General features: G+C 34.9%; 1 protein-coding gene across 2 annotated transcripts in view; it reads left to right on the top strand.

Moving 5' to 3' along the window:
* Set2 (SET domain containing 2) overlaps positions 1 to 20,338 on the top strand; it is a 552,532-nt gene that overhangs the window by 416,322 nt on the left and 115,872 nt on the right. For both annotated transcript variants that reach the window (XM_090414077.1, XM_090414085.1), the window contains 2 exons: positions 12,448 to 12,580; positions 14,806 to 15,041. In XM_090414077.1, coding sequence (XP_090270203.1) covers positions 12,448 to 12,580; positions 14,806 to 15,041 — 369 coding nt within the window. The remainder of the gene's footprint in view (positions 1 to 12,447; positions 12,581 to 14,805; positions 15,042 to 20,338) is intronic.

The following is a 20,338-nucleotide window of genomic DNA, read 5'->3' as shown; positions in this document are numbered from 1 at the left end:
TTCTAAATAGCTGAGTGACCTATATTTATTTTATAGGTTCTCCATTCAGAATGCAGTTAATATCCCCCTATTTTTAAAGCTTATTTATTATTATTGTGATTTGTCACAGCAGTTATTTAGCTTAGTTCAAATATGCTGAACACTTTTACTGCATTTATTTGTCTAATAACCTTACCTGCATAAAGAGTTATGGTTAATATCTCCAGTTTTGATAACCAGTTTAATGCCACTTCATAATGTGATCCATATATTTGATGAGTGAATGAGTCTCACTCTTGCTTTACACCTGAATTTTATATGAAATCATAATATTTTATCTCCTTCAATTACAACCTAAATATAGACCAGTGCTGGCCATCATCTATAGAGCTGCATGCCGAGATATTTAAGAGGGTTAGATGGCAGGCCTCAAATTTTATTTATACGCGTGCACACACACACACACACACTTCTTGGAAAGAGGTCAACAGACACCATATTGTAAGGAACAAACAGCCACCACAGCACTCACTTTAAAGAAATAGTAACCAGTCAGCCAACAATGGAAGCATTTGACAGTTTGGACTTTCGTAATTCTGCTGAATTTTGCATAAGTCCTTGAAGTGGTACAGAAAGTTCTTTTTTTCACTCCGATGACTGCAGTAATCCTACGAGGGCATACTTTCTGCAAGTATATGATAGTGATCAATGGGAATTTTGGGCCATTCTTCCTGTAGGCATGTAATGAGGTCCTGGCTTGTTGTAGGGAAGGCATCGTCTCTTGACCTCTCCCGATGTTCCCTCCAGTTAATCCCACAGATCTTCAATAGGGTTGAGATTAGGGCTCTGTGGAGGCCAGTTAAGTGTGTCGACGTCCATTTCCACATAACCATGCGGCTACAGCGTCAGCCTTATGACATGCATTGTCTTGCTGAAAGAGACAATGGTTAGTTCCATAGAAATGCAACAAAAGTAGGAAGCATTGTATTGTCCAGAACATTCAGATACCTCTCGGATACCTCTGTTTGTATACCACAAACAGAGGTCCAAGGCTAAACCAGGAAAAACAGGACTATACCATCACCTGGTCACCTCTGAATTTCATAGTTGGGATTATGCACTCCAGTAAGAGACATTAACCAGGCATCATCCACACCTGTCCATCTACTCAGTAGAGGATGCAGTGTGATTCATCACTCCATAACACAGGTTTCCAAGCTGCCATGTCCCACCATACACACTCTTTGCACCACTGAAGATGCAAATGTATGGTGTATGGTGGTTCGAGTAATGTGGGGCTTGCATATTGCTGTCCTACCATGGAATCCCATTGTTAGCCTCGGTTCTGAATGTTTTTGTGCAGATTTGTGTTCCAGTTGATGCCTAGAAATCTGCATTCAGTGTGTTAGCTGACAAATGGTAGTTTTTACATGTTATCTTTCATAGCACCCTACAGTCACATTCAGTGACCGTAGGGTGTGGTAGGTTGTCCACTGCATGTTGTAGCACTGTGTTTCCATGTCAGTGTGGTATCACTGATTGTTGACCTGGGACAGACCAATTTGTCAACAATTTGAAAAACAGATAGACACAACATGGCATCCTATCACAATGCTTCTTTCATACTCCTTCTCTCAGCCATTTCACTCGCTGCACTGACTTGGGAGCATCATATTCCTCCAATTTATACTGACTGCAAACACATGACTCATTACATAGCACAATGCACCTTGCCCATGGAGGTGTCTATTGACTTCTTTCCAAGCAGTGCGAGTATACTGCTTGGAAAGCAGTATTTGCTCGAATATAACTCGCACTTTTTCCCTCATAATTAAAGTTAAAAAATTATGGTGTGAGATATATGTGGGAATTTTTGGAAACTAAAGTTTTTTAGAAAAAACTAAATTGACATTTATAATTGAATCCTCAGTATGCGTTATAATTTATGATTGTTTGCATTATTTATGAAATGGGTGCATTTAAATTTTAATTATCAGCATTATTTACGCGATTGGCAGCTCACCTTCATCACACAATATGTTTGAATCTTTAGCGACAATGCTTCTGTAATTAAATTAAAACAAACAGCTTCATTATTGCTTGTTCTTTTATCATTTTGGAATCATATGATTTTTGAGTTTAAAATCAGTACTGTAACTTGAACGTTTTCCCATATTTCAAGCAAAAATTACCAGTAATTTACAAGACTTGAGATATGTTATGAACAATCCTTCACAAATGACTAACGAGAAATGAAAGTGGTGCACAGAATGGACAGCAGTGGTAGGACGTTAGAGGTAGCACAGCTTTGACGATGTGCATATGATTAGTGCAGTATTAACAAAGGATTGTGCGACCCAATGACAAAGGCAAGCCGACAATTGTTGAACTGAAATGCTGATTCTCTTCAACTGAATTCCGAAATATCTGAAACTGCCACAACAACATTTACTATCTATTTCTAAAAGTTTTAAACTTTTTTGGCGTGTGAGGTATATGCGAAACCTTTTTGCAAAGTAAAATCAGGGGTGTTAGATATACATGAGAGCAAGTTATATTTGAGTAAATACGATGTATAAGATGTAAATACAAAGATGCGCTGCATAATGTATCAAACCTTTAGGATGTCATCATCAAATCCCTGACATGTACCCTCAAGGGGTGTACAGGATATGATAGTACTACATGAGAAACTTACATCATTACTAACTTCCTATCTACAATTTTCCTCCAAATCAGTCTGTTACTTGCCAAGCCTCCAACATTATCAGATCTTATATTTCTATCGTCTAAGTCACTTTGTACCATTTCAATACACCTATACCTTGGTCTTCCTCTGGGTTGTTTTCCTGCCAACCTGACAGAGAAAACACTTGTTTTGCTAATCCTTTCTCACCCATTCTGTTTAAGTGACCATGCCACCTGAGATTAGCTCTGCTAACGCATTCCCGAATGTTGACAATGTCAAGTTTTTTCCTAATATCCTCGTTTTTAATATAACATTGCCATTGATGCTATCTGTTCATGCCTCTAATCTTTCTCATGACTCTCATATCTGTGGTCTCTAGTCTTTGGTCAAGTGTTTTACTACTGATCCAGCTCTCAGATCCATCGGTTAAAACTGGTTTGAACACTGTCTTGTATACTGCTAATTTAGTGTTCCGACTAATTTCTCTCTTATTCCATATGAATTTATTCAGTTGACTTTCTACCATACCAGATTTGTTGATTCTGTTGTCTGTTTCCATATTTAATTTACCATCTTCACTAAAAATTGTGCCTAAGTAGCTGAAATGTTTTACTTGTTCCACAGGTTCTCCGTTCACAACACAGTTGACTTTTTCAACAATTCTACCTATTTTCATTGTCTTTGTCTATTTAATGCTGACCTTCATTCCATATCTATTATAACAGTTATTTTTTTTTAGTCAGGGAATCTTGCAAACTTGTAGCGAATTTATTTAGAAGTATAACATCGTCCACATAAAGCAAAAAGCTGACATTAACATCTCCAATTCTTATATCATGTTTAATACCACTTTCCTTCATAACATGATCCATATAGGTAATGAATAACAGAGGGGATAATGTACATCCTTGTCTCACACCAGATTTAACATTAAACCGTCTTCCTGTGCTTCCTTCAATTCTAACTGCTGACTTACAACTCAAATAAAGACTAAGTATTGCTTAGCAATACTTAGTCTTTATCTGAGTTTTTTTTATATAGCTGTACTTTATATAAAATGAGCTTTACATAACTGTAGCATATTGAATAGCTTCTCTCTTGGCACCTTGTCATATACCTTTTCCAGATCGACAAAACTTAAATACAGATCTTTGTTATATTCCCATGCTTTCTTGACTATTTGTCGTAAAGTGAAGATCTGATCCTGACAGCCTCTATTTGGCCTGAATCCAGCTTGTTCTTCACCAAGCTTTTCTTCCACAGTTCTTCTCAACCGTTTCTCAAGTATACTTGCATAAATCTTGCCAGGAACACTCAGTAGGGAAATACCTCTGTAATTCTCACATTCAGTTTTATTTCCCTTTTTATATGGGTACTATTAGAGCTCTACTCCAATCATCGGGAATTCATTCCTCTGTCCAGGCTTTCTGAACTATGCAGTGTAGCCACTATACCACCATACTTCAGCATTTCTGGTCGAATATCATCTACTCCTGCTGCCTTTCCACATTTCAAGCCTTTGATGGCTTTTTCTACTTCAAGTATGGATATGTATTCCTGACTGTATGCCTGTTGAGTGTTTTTTACCACTGTGCTATCACTGCTTGTTTCATTTAGCAATATTTCAAAGTAATTACTCCATACTCCAAGGATATCTTTTTTCTCCCTTTTTCATGTCACCTTTATCATCTCTAATTCCTTTCTTCCATTCCTGAGTTCTTCAACAACCTCCAGAATATTTTTCACCTTCTTGATATTTACTTTCTATGTTCTTGCCAAAGTCCTCCCATGACTTTTGTTTAGCTAGTTTTACACACTGTTTAGCTTTCTTACATTTGTCTCTGTATTCTCTAAGAGCACAAGCTGACTTATTTGCCAGGAACTTGATATGCTTTCTTCTTTTCCTTCACTGCTTCTTTAACTTCCTGTGTCCACCATGGAGTTCTAGCTATCCTTGCAGACAATTTCACCACATGTCTCTCTAGTTGAATCAATCAGGGTTCAAGGCTTGCCACTCAATGTTCCTCTAATTTTTTGCTGTGAGTGTGCACAGAAATTTGCGTGTGCAAAATTTGCCTTCTTTTGAAAAGTATGTGCGCACCCATACGAGTCACCATATTGATAATTTAAGCAAAAAAGTTAAAAGATTTTAGTTCACTCTTTATCTTCTGGTGTCAATGGGACATCAGCCAGGTCACCCCAACTCCCCACCATGTTCCCACATACAGCAGTAGCCTCCCCAGTAAACATTCGGAAATCACGATTCACAAGCCTTGGGCAGGACTCGATCCGGGGACTTCGCGCATGGGATTCCAACACGATACCGACTGTACTAGATGGGATTCTAAGTGTGTGTATTATTACCATCACCAAGTAAGTTGTGTGACATCAATCACAGAGATAACATAAATATTTTATATGTATTTAATATTGATCTGATTAGAAGTAAGAAATATAGTAAAAAAAAAAGATAACACTAGTGACTGATTGCCTTTAATTAAATTTTCTAACTTTGCAAATAACTCTAAACATACATAATAAAATATTCCCATTACTAATTCTCATCTTGTTTAGTTCTAGCTTCTATCTCTTTATTTTTTCTCTCTTCTGTCTTTACCATTCACCCTCTATCTAAATTAATCGAATTTCCATATAATTGGTAACTTTTCACTCTCATTAGCATATCCAAATGACATTCTCCTAAACGGTTTCTAAGTTGGTTTTTTATTTGATTCATTAGACCGAAACCTCACTCAGAGTCTGCACTAGATGCAAGGAAGGTGCCTCCAATATCCATCAACGCTGCCAAATCACAAAACTGCTCATTTTATAGAGCAAATACAACCATTTGTGTAAAATTTGATATCATTTTGAATTTAATTTTTTCTTGTACTGAAAATTTGAAATCATTAAAGTGACTAATTATTTCTGTAGTATCATCCAGAAAATCATGATTTTTAAGATAGAGGTCATTAATATGTTCACTACCAAATGAGAAATCACAACATAAAATAGAGGAGATATCAAACACTGACCATTCTTGTATCTCATTCTCAGGGAATCTGTCCTCTAAATATGTTAACAATTTATAAAATTTAACAGGGCCTAATATCTACTGGTTCAGTCTCTTCTTGTTTAAGTAAAGCATTTACTCTGTCACTCCAGCAAGCGTCACCTTCTAAATACTGATACCTGATTTTGTTAATCTTCCCTCTGGCAAAATGATGACTATCTAGTGGTGTAAGGTTACTCCTTTGTAAGAGTTTGCACAGGGAAGCCATTTCTTCATTAACAGCTACTTTGAATGTCACGTTAGTTAATTTATTGTGAAAATAATTAACCACGGGATCATTTGATTTGTCTTTTTCAAAATATGTGATCAGTCCCTCATAGTTTCTTATTATTGCCTGCAATGCAAAATGTCTGGATAGCCACCGCACTTCATTGAATGGTCTGAAGGCAATAGCTTTGGTTCCTTTTCACTGTGGAACGAGAAGAGAGTGTGTACACTGTTCTCATTAATGTATCAATATCTCTGATTATTTTAATTTCCTTCCATGTATCACAGATCCCCAGATCCTCACGGTGAGCTACACAGTGTTGCTGGACAAGATGTGGAACTTCTAATTTAAGTTTTGCAGCGACACCATTAACTTTGCCCAGCATCACTGCAGCTCCATTAGAGGTAAACATCACCATTTTTTGGAGATCAAGTTTCTTTTCTTGATAAAACTGTTTAATAACTAACACAATGGAGGAGGCATCACATGCCTGCAACTGAATTATTCTGCCAAAATATGTTTTATATTCATTACAATCTTTAGGTCTAAACTTAAAATAGAGAATGAGACATTTGTTAACAGTTTTATCAGTGCTTTCATCAATGGTTAAGGTGTGGAAATTTGCAGATGCAATTTGCTCAAACATGTCATTTTCAACAATTAAACTGATTGTTTCCAGAAATTCAAATGCATAATTTTTGCTTCGCAGGCTGTCTGGGAGTTGAACATACTGTTCCATATGTTCATTAATATGCTGAACTGAAAGTAAAGAGTTATTCATCTTAACAACTAATAAGACACTGTCAATAAGAACTTTAATCTGCTCTGGGTTTGATCGTTTTCTCTCTTGGTCATCTGAACTTTCACATAGCATACGCAGTACTCCTGTAGCTGGCAATGAACAATTTTGTTGCCTAAGTTTGTGTACACCATCCAGATGTATTTTACTTGTCAAATGGCATTTCAAAAAGTCCAACTTCCAAGTGACATTAAACTTCTTCTCATTAGCAAAATCCCCAGCAACCTTTGCATCATGACAATAAATACAAACAACACCAGTTGTAGCATCATACATAAATATTTCACGCAGCTGAATGTTTATCAACCCATGAGCTTTTGGCTTAGCAGTTTTCACTATTTCATGCAGCCATTCAGTTTTAAAGCAGCTAGCAGTTCATTTTCACTTCACACCTTTTGCTTCCTTTGAATTTGACATGGTGCATCAGTTTTTTGCAATTTTGTTATTTGAAGAATATTTTTTATTGTTTTTATAAATTTTCAAATGTACACTATTTACTGAATAATTTGGCAAGGCAAAAGCTGAACAAACACTAAACATTGCCGAGGGCAACACAAGAGCTAAAAGATATGCCTAGAGGCTAGATTTAATTAACTTGGTTGTATCTCAACATGTACATGAATGTTATTATTTAATCTACTATTTTAAAATTCCTTTTAAAAATAAGTATTTAATTATTTTTATTAAAATTATGAAACCATTGTTTTAATTCGTCATGATCTTGAACTAATTTGATCAGCCAATCATGTTTGGAAATTTTCCATGAGTCAGGCCTGAAATGTAAACAAACCGTGTGCCATTCTGTATGCTACTTAAAAATTACACATTTAAACCACACTCCTTTCACTTTGGTCAAATCGCTAGCCTCAAATAGGGTTATTGTTAATAATTTATAAGTTTTGTGCAACTTCGAGAATGTAATAAAAAATGCGAAGTTATAGGCTTGAGCGTTGCTGAGTTACCGTATTTTTTAAATAATTTATAGGTTAATGTTTAGGTGGAACTTCTTTAATTAATAAATTTTAATTTCATCTTGAAAATCTAGTGTGCACATATTTTTTTGCTTTGTGCGCTAGTTGTAAAACATGTGTGAGCATTCACAGCTTAGAGGGAACATTGTTACCACTGAGTCTCCAAAGTTTGGTTCCTGTTCTCAAACTCTTTCATTTTTTTCTTAATAATCTTTATATATTTTAGTCTACAGTTCACATCTGAGAGCCTCAAACTTTCTTACATGTTATTCTTTTCAATATGAAATTCAATTTTTTCCTGCTCAAGACTAAATAGTGATCACTTCCAACTTCAAATCCTCTGTACACTTTGGTGTCCTGCACCAGGTAGAAAACATCACTATCAACAATAACATAATCAGTGAGACTTCTTATTCCTTGCTTCTTCTCTCCATGTGAATTTGTGCACGTTTTTATGTTGGAACATTGTGTTAGTAATAACCAGTCCATGTCCTGAGCAGAAATCCAACAGGTATTTGGCATTATTATTAGCTTTGCTCTTTTCTCCAAATTTTCCCAAAATATTTTTGTATGTCTGACAATCATTTCCTAGTCTGCCAGTTAGATCCCCAATAAGGACCAATATTTTCCTTTTTCATTGTGTCACTTGCTTTTTCTAAAGCATCAAAAAATTCCTCCACTTCTACCTTAGTAGAACCTTCTGTGGGACCATACCATAGGCACAAATAAGTCTCATTGTCCAGTTCCCCATTCTGATATTTACCCACATCACTCTACTTGAGACTGCCTGTCATTCAAGAAGATTAGCCTCGTATTTTGTGTTGAATACTATGGCTACTCCTTCTTTTCCGTGATTCTCATTTCCTGAATATAACATTTTGTATTTATTGCTCAGAAAGATCTCACCAGTTTTTGTCCTTTTAGTTTCAGTCACCCCTATTATGTCGATCTGATACTTATCTAATTCTTCAGCTAGCTCCATTTCTTTTCCATTCAGGCTTCTTATGTTGATAGTACCGATCTTGAACTCTGGTGATGTTGAGTTGGGGTGCTTTCAGATTTGTTCCAGTAGCTGACTTTTCGCCAGGGAACCAGGCGAAAACAACGAGGGCCTTGTTTAACCATCCTTTTGTATATTGGTTTAAGCCAATAAGAATACAAATTGGTCAGCTAAATCCATAATTTCCAGCCCATTCTCGTTCGTTCCATGTCCAGGTAGATACCCACGAGGGTGCACCATGAGAAGGCGAGGATTGGACATTAGGTCAGAAGCCTTGGTCGATTCTCCGCATTCCTTTAAAGGCTATGTGGAGGTCTCCTCTCAGTTATACAGCTTTGACCCTTAATTAGGATGTTTTAATTAATATTACAACAATTGAAATTTAAAATTTTGAAAAGAGGAAGAAATTTATTTAATGCAAGTAGTGTGAACAATTAAATTCAACTAGAAGTTATTGCATGTCCACTTCGAAGTTTGTTGCTGAAAATCAAAGAAATTAATTAACAATAGGAGAGTGAGTATACTCATGCTCCCATCTTTCATGAAATTCATAACTTACACTCTCATTACTTTTTTTTTTTTTTTAATAGCTACTGGCATTCTCATTTGTTTGGGAGCTTTTATATATTTTGAAGAAATTTAGAATAATTTTGGAATTTTACCCAAACACAAACACTTATAGACCAACTTTCACTTACATGTAGAAAAAGTTTCCAGAAACATTTCTGTATGTCTGTTATTTGTTTCCTACTCTGCTATGTAGATCCTCAACAAGGACTCTTTTTTCTTTGTCAGCTGCCTTCTCTAAATTACTCAAATTCCTCCACTTTTTCTTTAGCTGGGACTGTACACACAAATTAGTCCAACTGCACAGTTCTGTATTTTATGGTTTGCCCACATCATTCTAGTTGATATTTTCTGCTATTGAAGAAAATTACAAGACTATAGCTACTCCTTCCCCCTCCCATATCATCATTTTTTGAATATTCTAATTATAACATTTTTTATTTATTTATAAAAATCTTACCTGTTTTTATCTTCTTTGTTTTGGAATCACCAATTATTTTTACATAGTACTCCTCCAATTTTTTTGCCAGTTCCACTTTTTATGTGTTTTAGAATCTGTTTCAGTACTTGTCCATCCTAGTTCCCCAATGAAATGGCAAATTCTGTTAATCGGATGATGCCCCAGCCAGTGTGGCATTTCATTTTTATGATATGTCATTATGACAAGATTATGAAAGAGTAAAAAAAAAAAAAAAAAAAAAAAAAAAAGTGAGTAAGTAGACTATTTTGTAACTGATGAGTGAAAAAGTTAATAATTTATTATGTTCAAATGATTTAAAAGATGTCAAGTGTGGAATGCAAGAAGATATGAAAGAATTCCTGGAAAAGGTGAAAAAGAAAAGGAGAAACACTGAAGTTTACCAGTCTATTGCAAGATTTAAGTAAGTGAATTGAGAATAAGAGCCATGATTATATCTTAATCAGTATGCTGATTGTGTAAGAGGGATGATGTGTCATTTTTAAATGTATAAATTTGAAGGCCTTGTGTAAGACTGATGGGTTGTAATTGATTGGATTTGTAGTCAGTTATCTTTGAGAAGTTTTATTTGTTAAGAGAATGAAAGTGCAGAACAGATAAACGTGCTGTTTGGTGTTTTTGTGAGGGGGGGGGGGGAATAGGTGAGTGTGTATGCAGTTATTAAAAGATACAAAAAGAGTTGTGGCCCCATGGAATATTATAGCTTATTAGAATCATCTGGAAGAAAGGTGAGAATGTTTTAGCATTGGTTAGCTTGACTCGATCAGAGAGAATTGGATTAGATGGAGGGAAGAGAATATATTGTTAATGATAACAGAAGAATTGTAACCAGCAAAAGTATCAGTTCAAGCCAAGCAGAGGGGGCACTATCAAGGCTTTGCATGGACAAAGAACTGGGCACTCTGTGTGGGAGTGTCTTTCACTCTCATACTACACATCCCTCTCTTTACCAACATCAACCTTAAAGCATATGATAAATAAATACAATAATAACTGGTAATTAGAAAATAATTCCTACAAAGTGATTTGCAAGAAATCATAATGTACCCAAAATCCAGCCAAAAAGGCCCCTTAAAATATAACAAAAAATATGAAAAACGTTTCCATTTCTTCATTTACTTAATTTGTGACCGTAACACAGTGTGCATCACTTACTTGCTTGACTATCCAAAATATGCTTTGCATGATACTTGAACATCTGTTAGATCTGACATTCCATTTTAGAGAATGGACTGCAGCTAGTTGTTCTCTTCAAACAAACGTTCATGTTTAAATTAGCTGCTATGAATCAAGCATGTCTTTAAAGAAGATTATTTGTTTGGTTTTGACTTCATGATGCCTGAAGCCCAATTTATACACTTAAGTAACAGATATGGTATTGGTAGCCACTTAACCACTATGGGACTTGTTAAACACCAAGTACAGAAAAAGGAAATAGTTTATTCTGAGTGATGAGTAGGATATTGGACAGATTGTCAAATGTCAGTATACTGGATAAACAGATCTTCAGTAGAGAGGAGAGTTATTCAAGACCTATTGCTATGTCACCTAAAGTTGCAATGCTTAGGGCTCGCACAGCATGAAGTTCATATGGAACTCAGGATCTTCTTTGAAGACACACCAATTCACTGACCTCACTCTCAGTTACTTTTCTAGTGACAGTGCATTCTATTCCTTCTTTTTATTTGACAGACCTTATAACATTCAAGCATTTTAATCTTCCATGCTGTCTTATTTCTCATAAACTCTAGTAGTTTCAACCTTTATTTAGGTCTCATCAGTGGGGAGCCAGACTTGGGAGAGATACCAGTTATTATTATTATTATTATTTTATTTTTATTTTTTATTTTTTTAATATAGTTTTTAGACCTATGTATCCTGCATATTTATTACATGGGTTCTAGCACATCATGATCATAGATGTCGTGTGTTGAGGCTTAAGTGCTGTGAAGAATTCATGTTAGAGGTTTAATGGAATATTAACAGTACTGAGAAAGGATTAAAACTTATTTTAATACTTCCAATATTTCCCAAATTTTGGGAAATATTGGAACTTCCCAAAATTTTGGAAACTTTAATTATCAGAGATCCCTCTTTGCATCCCAGGCCACCTGCAAATGCCCATAGAGGGCACACCACCTAGATAGGACTTTAGTTTCACTTTGAATTGTATTTGTGTGTGTGTTGTTACAAAAAGTTTTTGTAATCCCCAAAGATGTCTCTGTGACGGAGACGAAAAATTGGAAGTATTGAAATTAATTTTAATCCTTTCTCAGTGCTGTTAATATTCCATTAAACCTCTAACATGAATCATAGATGTCCTTGCACCAACACTCCAAACATCTTTCCTGTTAGAACTGAGATAATTTCATTTCATATAACTCTGTGTAATGTTTCCTGCATGAGATGTCCAATGTAAATTGTGAAGGCATAAAAAAGTAGCATTATAAATGTGACTGAAATTGTGGTATCTAGAGAACCCTGGAAATTTTAAACATTATCCTCTGAAAAAATGTTTTACTGTAAAAAAAAAATAGGTTTTCCAGCTATCACATCAGTATGCTGTGATATCACTTAAGGGGAAAATAATATGTTCTATATCAAATAATTATATTTGTGATGTTAGTACTTTAGTTTTATGATGTACTTAGATTTCTGAACATTTTTCTTTTCCTGTTCCCAGGTGACTATGATTATTATCATGAGAAAAGGAATTCTCTAGACTCTCCTGAATGGAAAGAAGACAGGAAACATTCCAAGTCAAACAGAAGAGATTCTCCAGTTGAAAGTGAAGAGCCTGAGATCAAACCACGAAAGTATGTAAAAAAGATAGTTCATTTATCAAAGTCATTATTTCTCTTTTTATATATGGGTACTATGAGAGCTCTATTCCAATCATCTGGAACTCGTCCCTGTGCCCAGGTCTTCTGAACTATGCAGTGCAGCCACTGTAAGACTTTTATACCACCATACTTCAGCATTTCTGGTCGAATATCATCTACTCCTGTTGCCTTCCCACATTTCAAGCCATTGATGGCTTTTTCTACTTCAAGTATGGATATGTATTCCTGACTGCATGCCTGGTCAGTGTTTTTTATCACTGTGCTGTCATCACTGCTTGTTTCATTTAGCAGTTTTTCAAAGTAATTACTCCATACTTCAAGGATATCTTTTTTCCAATTTTAATGTCGCCCTTATAATCTCCAATTCCTTTTATATTCCCCTATTTCTTAGCTTCTTCAACAACCTCCAGAATATCTTGCCATTTCTTGATATTTATTTTTTACATTCTTACGAAAGTCCTCCCATGACTTTTGTTTAGCTAGTTTTACACAGTGTTTCGCTTTCTTACATTTGTCTCTTTATTTTCGAAGAGCACAAGCTGACTTATTTACCAGGAACTTTCGATATCAAACTATTTCTTAGCTTCTTCAACAACCTCCAGAATATCTTGCCACTTCTTGATATTTATTTTTTGCATTCTTACCAAAGTCCTCCCATGACTTTTGTTTAGCTAGTTTTACACAGTGTTTCGCTTTCCTACATTTGTCTCTTTATTCTCGAAGAGCACAAGCTGACTTATTTACCAGGAACTTTCGATAGGCTTTCTTCTTTTGCTTTACTGCCTCTTTAACTTCCTCTATCTACCATGGAGTTCTGATTTTTCTATCCTTGCAGACAACCTCACCACATGCCTCTCTGGCTGAATCAATCAATGTTTTCTTCAGGGCTTGCCACTGAATCTCCAAAGTTTGGTTCCTGCTCTCAAATTCTCATGTTTTTCTTAATAATGTTCGTGTATTTTAGTCTACAGTTCACATCTAAGAGCGGCTCAACTTTTATTCACTTTAAAACTTTCTAACATGTTCTTCTTTTCAATATGAAATTCAATTTTATCCTGCTCAAGACTAAATGGTGATCGCTTCCAATTTCAAATCCTCTGCACCAGGGAGAAAACATCACTATCAACAATAACATAGTGAATGAGACTTTTCTTATTCCTTGTCTCTTCTCTCCATGTGAATGTGTGCACATTTTTATGTTGGAACATGGTGTTAGTAATAACCAGTCCATGTCCTGAGCAGAAATCCACCAGATATTTGCATTATTATTAGCTTTGCTCTTTTCTCCAAATTTTTCCAAAATATTTTTAATGTCTTACAATCATTTCCTAGTCTGTTATTTAGATCCCCAACAAGGACCAACTTTTCCTTTTTTCATTTAGGCAGTTGCTTTCTCTAAACCTTTAAAAAATTCCTCCACCTCTACCTAAGTAGAACCTTCTGTGGGACAAGGCACAAACACAAATAAGTCTCAGTGTTCAGTTACCCATTCTGATATTTGCCCACATCACTCTACTTAAAATTGCCTGCTATTCAAGAAGATTAGCCTCATATTTAGTGACCTAGTAATCTAGTTGTGACAAAAAAAAAAAAAAAAAACTTACTATTATTCAGTAGCCCAGAATGACCAAGTACTGAATAACATTCCTTAATCCAGCAATTTATCTTCAGAGCTGAGAAATGAATACAGGATCACTTGTTCAATCAATCTCTTGTGCCACAACAGTTAATCTTGGTATCTCTTCTGGGTCTTTCTCCCACTGTTGAGAAAATAAAGTCAAAATCCATTTTGACATTTATTGTGGGAGCTAGACCCAGTGTTGTCAGAATTGGTCTTGTAGTAATCCTTCCCATTATACATAGCAAGATATCGAATACTGAGGTAATTGATATGAAGTCTACAGCCTCTAATTACCAGTAACCAAGTTGTGAAGATAATTCATGTGCAAACTTTATTTGCATATGCTTGGACAAATGAATAAACAAGATTATAATTTATATTGTAATCATGCTATATATTTATAAAATAATAATTGCTGATAAGTTGCTGTTTTTATATTTTCATTCAATAAAAATGTGAAATAGTAATTATCATTTAATCAATCAACAAATTGATTTTCAAAGATGGTCAGATAATTGAGAAATTACTGAATATAGTGTATAGGTGTGTTACACAATCTCTTGAACTCTCCTCTTAGGGGTCCATTACTTCCAACTCCTCCGAGACTAAGTAAAGAAGAAAGGCGACAATTGTTTGCCTTGGAGGTTAAGCAACGGGACCAGGAGGAAGCTCTTCGTCGCCAACAAGAAGAGCAGAGTGGTGCTTTGGGTTGGCAGACAGATTCCTCTTTTATTTTTGACAGTGATACTTCTTTTCCACAGTACTATGATCATAATACAAGCTATACAGAACAGGATACAGCATTCAACAGTGGTATGTGATAATAGTATGTTAATATTTTTTTTACTAAAATGAATAAATTCTTTGGCAATTGCTTGGTTATAATTTGTCTTAAAACTAGTATTTTTCTCTGTTCAGGTTATGAGTTTCATCTCTGCTAGTAAACTCATATCTGTGTGTCACTATCTCTGCACTAAACGGGGTTTGGGGGAGGAACTATTTGAAAATGTCTTAGCTTTCCATTTGAATATATGGAAAGCTAAGACATTTTCAATACAGATACAAAACACCAAAAGCTCAACTGTTTTTGGTGTTTTATATCTGTAGTACTGTGGTTTGAAATGCCTTAGTCCCCATCTGTTTAACCTACTTTCTTGAAATCCACGTCTTCTTGAATCTTCTGAATGACCCTTTTTCTACATTTTCAATAATAACCTTAATTGTAATAGTTCACGTGATATCTAGTTTGTCCTCACTGTGGGAAACTCATAGGGATGGTATGAAGAGTTTTTTATAATGATTAATTTGCTATAGTGAATTTTATTTGTAGTATCATATTTTTTTTTGTTTTGTTTTTTTTTAAAAATCATTCAGTTACACTAATAAAAATTTCCTTGAGTTGTTTTTCCCTTTGTAATTTTAATTATGTCTTCTAATAAGTTTCTATTTTTCATTACATTTGTATCCTCTACAGAGAGGCTTTATCTAACAAAACCTTAATTGCAATAGTTCATGTGATATCTAGTTGGTCCTCACTGTGGGGAAACTCATAAGGACGGTATGAAGAGTTTATTATAATGATTAATTTGCTATAGTGAATTTTATTTGTAGTATCATGGTTTTTTTTGTTTATTTTTAAACCATTCAATTACACTAATAAAAATTTCCCTTTTTATTTGTAGTATCATGTTTTTTTTGTTTGTTTGTTTATTTTTAAACCATTCAATTACACTAATAAAAATTTCCTTGAGTTGTTTTTCCCTTTGTAATTTTAATTATGTCTTCTAATAAGTTTCTATTTTTCATTACATTTGTATCCTCTACAGAGAGTCTTTATCTAACAAAGCGTTTTTATCAAGAAAACATTTCATTAAATGAACCAAATACACAAAATAACTTTTTAAAACATTTTTTACATGACTCCCGCTCATGAAAGGTTGTAAACCTCTAGTACATTGCTGCTATCAGTTGATTATTAATTAATTTTTTTGTTTTAACATGGAACTTTTTTAAGCCACTTCAGATCTCCAGTAAGTGGGATGATGGTCTCATGCTGGACTCTTATGTTCATCTTCCATCTTAAAACATTTAGAAACATCCATGGAAGAACTAAAAAAGAAAATTAAAAAAAAAAAAGAGTTTAATCTAAAAGGACAGTGATTGCAGGCCTAGATGGCTGCTGAATGCAGAGTAGGCATGCTAACCACTCAACCAACCAGGCTAGCATTCGTTGTACTTGTTGGATTAAACATATTTTTTTTTTGTCTTTTCAACTCCAGCATATCACTTCTGATAAGCTAGGTTCATGACACTAAGAAACTAATTGTCAGCGCTATTACCATCACTGCCAACTGCTTTCTTCTAGTCTGTCTGCAGTCTTGTCTTTTACAGTACAGTAACGAATGTATGAAGCGCCTATGGCAAGTGTCTAACTTGCACCCCCCCCCCCCCAACCCAAAAATGACAGATTTTGAAAATTTTAAATGTAACAAGTTAAATGTTACTAAATGCAATATGTTGAATACTTACTATTAACCCCATCAAAATGAGTTGCAGTATGTTGCAGAATTTGTTTTTCTAAAGCAGCGTATTGCCAAAATTTAAAAGTGCAATATAAAATAGCGGACTTTTATTTATATCTATTTATTTATTTTTATTTTTTATGTTTTGCACCCAAAATCTAGTTTCACCCTTGGTTGGTGCCTCTTTTGCCACGTCTTCGTTATGGCACTGGTCTTTTAATACCTTTGATAATGTTTACTAAATATCCTTAGAGTCAAAACATAGAGTTTTTATAATTATAATTTTATAATCCTTTTCTCTTGATACTAAAAAGTTGATGATTTCTGGTCTTCCTTTAACAAAGAGGTTTCTGTGTTATTCAAAGGTTTCAACTTTGATTTCTCTTCTAAAGAGTTCTAATGATGCATTTTCTTTTTAACTTGAATAACAGTTTTTTAATCTTCATTGGCACATTGTCAGTGAATTATGCTAATTTAATTTAATTATGCAACAAATTTAAAGTGTCACCTCCTCATTCCAGTTTAAGTTGCAAATTTTAGTCCCCTTTATCTCAAACAAAATAGCAATATTGTTATAGCAAAGTCTAACGATAGATGTGGTGTGGGGAAAAGTTGCCCTTCTTTTATGCAAACATTCTACTTGATAGTGCATTTCCAAGACCCTGCACACAATCTCAGATTAACAAACTAAACAAGGTGCTACATGAGATCCAAAACCTGGATGAAGAAACAACAACAACAAAAAAAAAAAAAAAAAAAAAAAAAAAAAAAACTTTAAAAAAACAAAAATAAAAAAAGCCAGCAGCCATGTTTATCATGCCGAAGTGCCTAAGCTAGATAAACTGCACAAAATACAATAAGGAAAATTTACCTCCAAGGCTTGCAAATTAGGCAACATTCTACAGTACTTCCTGCATTTACAAGTAATTTTTCTTCATATACAATGTGTACTTTAATTAATTAACACATTCTGTCTTTTTTTTTTTTTTTTTTTTCAATAAATATACAGTGGTATCTCGCTAATCCTAACCTCTTTAGTCCGAACCCTCCAGTAATCCGAACTGCTTTTAAATGTAATTTCCCCAAATTATGACTTTACCACATCAATAAGAAATATAAGTTTGAAGACTGTAGCATTCTCAGTTGCTACTGCTTGGGAAGCCGTCGAACCTGAAGCAATTCGAGCGTCAAGGAAAAAACTGTGGCCTTCTAGAATTTACCAAGATAACTACGTTGATACACAAAAAGAGGAAATTCAAAACTTGCATAATTTGGTTAAATATATAAATCCAGATGTTGAAATTAAACAAACAGATGTCACGGAATGGATTACAGATAGAAAACCAAAAGTGAATTCGAAATCAAATCAGTTGCTGAAATTATAAATATGATGCTACAGAATGAATTAGATGAATATGATGCTACAGAATGAATTAAAGAACTCGAAGAAAAAAAAGTAAAATGCTGCTAATCAAAAGAAAATCAGTGACTTTTTTACAAAGAAATAAAAAAACTTTTTTTGTGTGTGTGTTGTGCACAAGAAAGTGATATTTTCTATGCAAATTAAGTTATGTACTGAACTATGCAATTTTATTAAATCAGAATCCTCAACAACACAGGTACATACAAACTAAATATTTTACTAAAATAAACTTGTGTATTGTATTATTTTTTAAGTTTTACATTACAACAGTAGCTTTTTTTTTCTATCAGTTACTTCATTTATTTACAGAATTAAATTGATGTACCATTAGAATCTGATTATTTTTGTCTTAAACGCTAGTTATTGTTGTCTCTTGGGAGAAAATTCACTAATCCGAACGAGCACGGTTTTTATTAGTTCGGATTAGCGAGATACCACTGTATAACTTATTCTTTCTGTTTGCTATAATGGGGATAGATGGATTACATTATGAGAGAAAATAGTATTAAGCCTAATATCATATAATCTAATAGCAATGAAATTATTCATCTTTATGCAAATGATGTTGTTATTCCCATGGAGTCAGAAGACTTATTGTGGGAGATTCATTATACATAAAATACCTATCATATCTCTCCTTAAACTCATTCACTGACAAAGCACTTGCAACCATCTCTGGCAACCCATTCCACTCATTCACCACCATTTGATCAAAAAATCTAGTCCTAACACCTTTGCTAAGAATGCTCTTACACAATTTCTATGGATGACCCTTCATTCCCTCCTTGCCTGCCATGTACTGAAAAAGTCTTCAGCATCAATCCTATATAACCCCTTTAATAACCTGTATGCTTCTATCATGTCTGCTCTTTTTCTCCTGTGAGCTAGTTCTGAAACTGATGGATCATGAATCTATTTTGATAGGGATCATTCCATAGAAGTTGAACAGTCTTTGTCACTCGCCTCTGGATCCTCTTCACCATTTCTTCATCCCCATGGAATCCAGGTGTTCAGATCTAAGCACAGTCGTCTAGATGTGACCTTATTAATGTGGGGAACAATAACTTCTCTATCTCTGCTTGTTAGAGTGTTCTTCAACAACCGCATAATCTGATATACTGTTATGGCTATATTTACAATACACCCCCAAGTCCCTTCTCCTATAGTTCAGTTCCATTAATATAGCACACAGTTTGTGATCTCTTCTTCCCGAAGTGAAATGGCATGGCAGCCATTTACCTTAGCCCACACTGCTAGCATATTTAAGTCTTCCTGCAGGATCTCTACATCACCTTCATTTTCCATCGCTCTTCTCAGTTTAGCATCATCAGTAGACAACTGAATATTTTCTGTCAATTCATTTCCTATATCATTGATGTACAAATTAAATAATATGGGAAATGAATTGAATACCAAATACTGACTGAACTCTGTGATGTACCACTGGTCATTTGCCTTCTCCTGGACTCAATACTCCTCCATAAATCACTCTTTGATGTCTGTCCATTGGCCATCCTCATTTGCTCCAATTTATGCACCAGAATTCAATGTGGAATCCTGTCAGATGCCTTTTCAAAATCGCAGTCTCACCAAGTAGCCATTTCTTTTATCTAACTCCATTGTCACTTTATTATAAAAGGTAAACATATTACTAAGACAAGGCATACCCTCACAAAACTGTGTTGCCTTTATAAAGTATCATATTCCTATCGACCCAGTCTTGAATTCTGTGTTTTAACCAATTTCTCCAATACCTTAACTGCTATCTTCTTCTCCAAATCTTTTTTAGTATTCTGTCTCCCATACTACCATCACTGGGATACAATGCCTTGCCTGTGTTTGCTGAATGGTGTGACCCATGGATCTCCAGGTGTAATCCTGGTAGACTTGCACTACTTTGGTGGCAAGACGGGCAGACCTGGATGGCCCAGACATGATTGATCAGCTAGTGCTTGTCTGCAAGGGTCAAGTGTGCTGCAGTAAGTCTCCTTCCCCATGATCCAGGGAGAGAACCCAAGGCTTGCTATGGTGCTCATATAGTTTCCAAGGTAGCCCTGGTGTTTCACTCCTGATCACAGTCACTGCTTGCCAGTTAGTAGGCATCCATGGTTGGTGGGGGAGCTCTGGTGCTGAAACCACTTGAGCATGAATTCTTTACCCTCAGT

The sequence above is a fragment of the Typopeltis vanoorti genome, chromosome 2 (genome assembly GCF_054136105.1).
Source record: "Typopeltis vanoorti isolate ZY-2024b chromosome 2, IOZ_Tvanoo_1.0, whole genome shotgun sequence".
NCBI lineage: Eukaryota > Metazoa > Arthropoda > Arachnida > Uropygi > Thelyphonidae > Typopeltis > Typopeltis vanoorti.
This window is presented reverse-complemented; position numbering and strand designations above follow the sequence as displayed.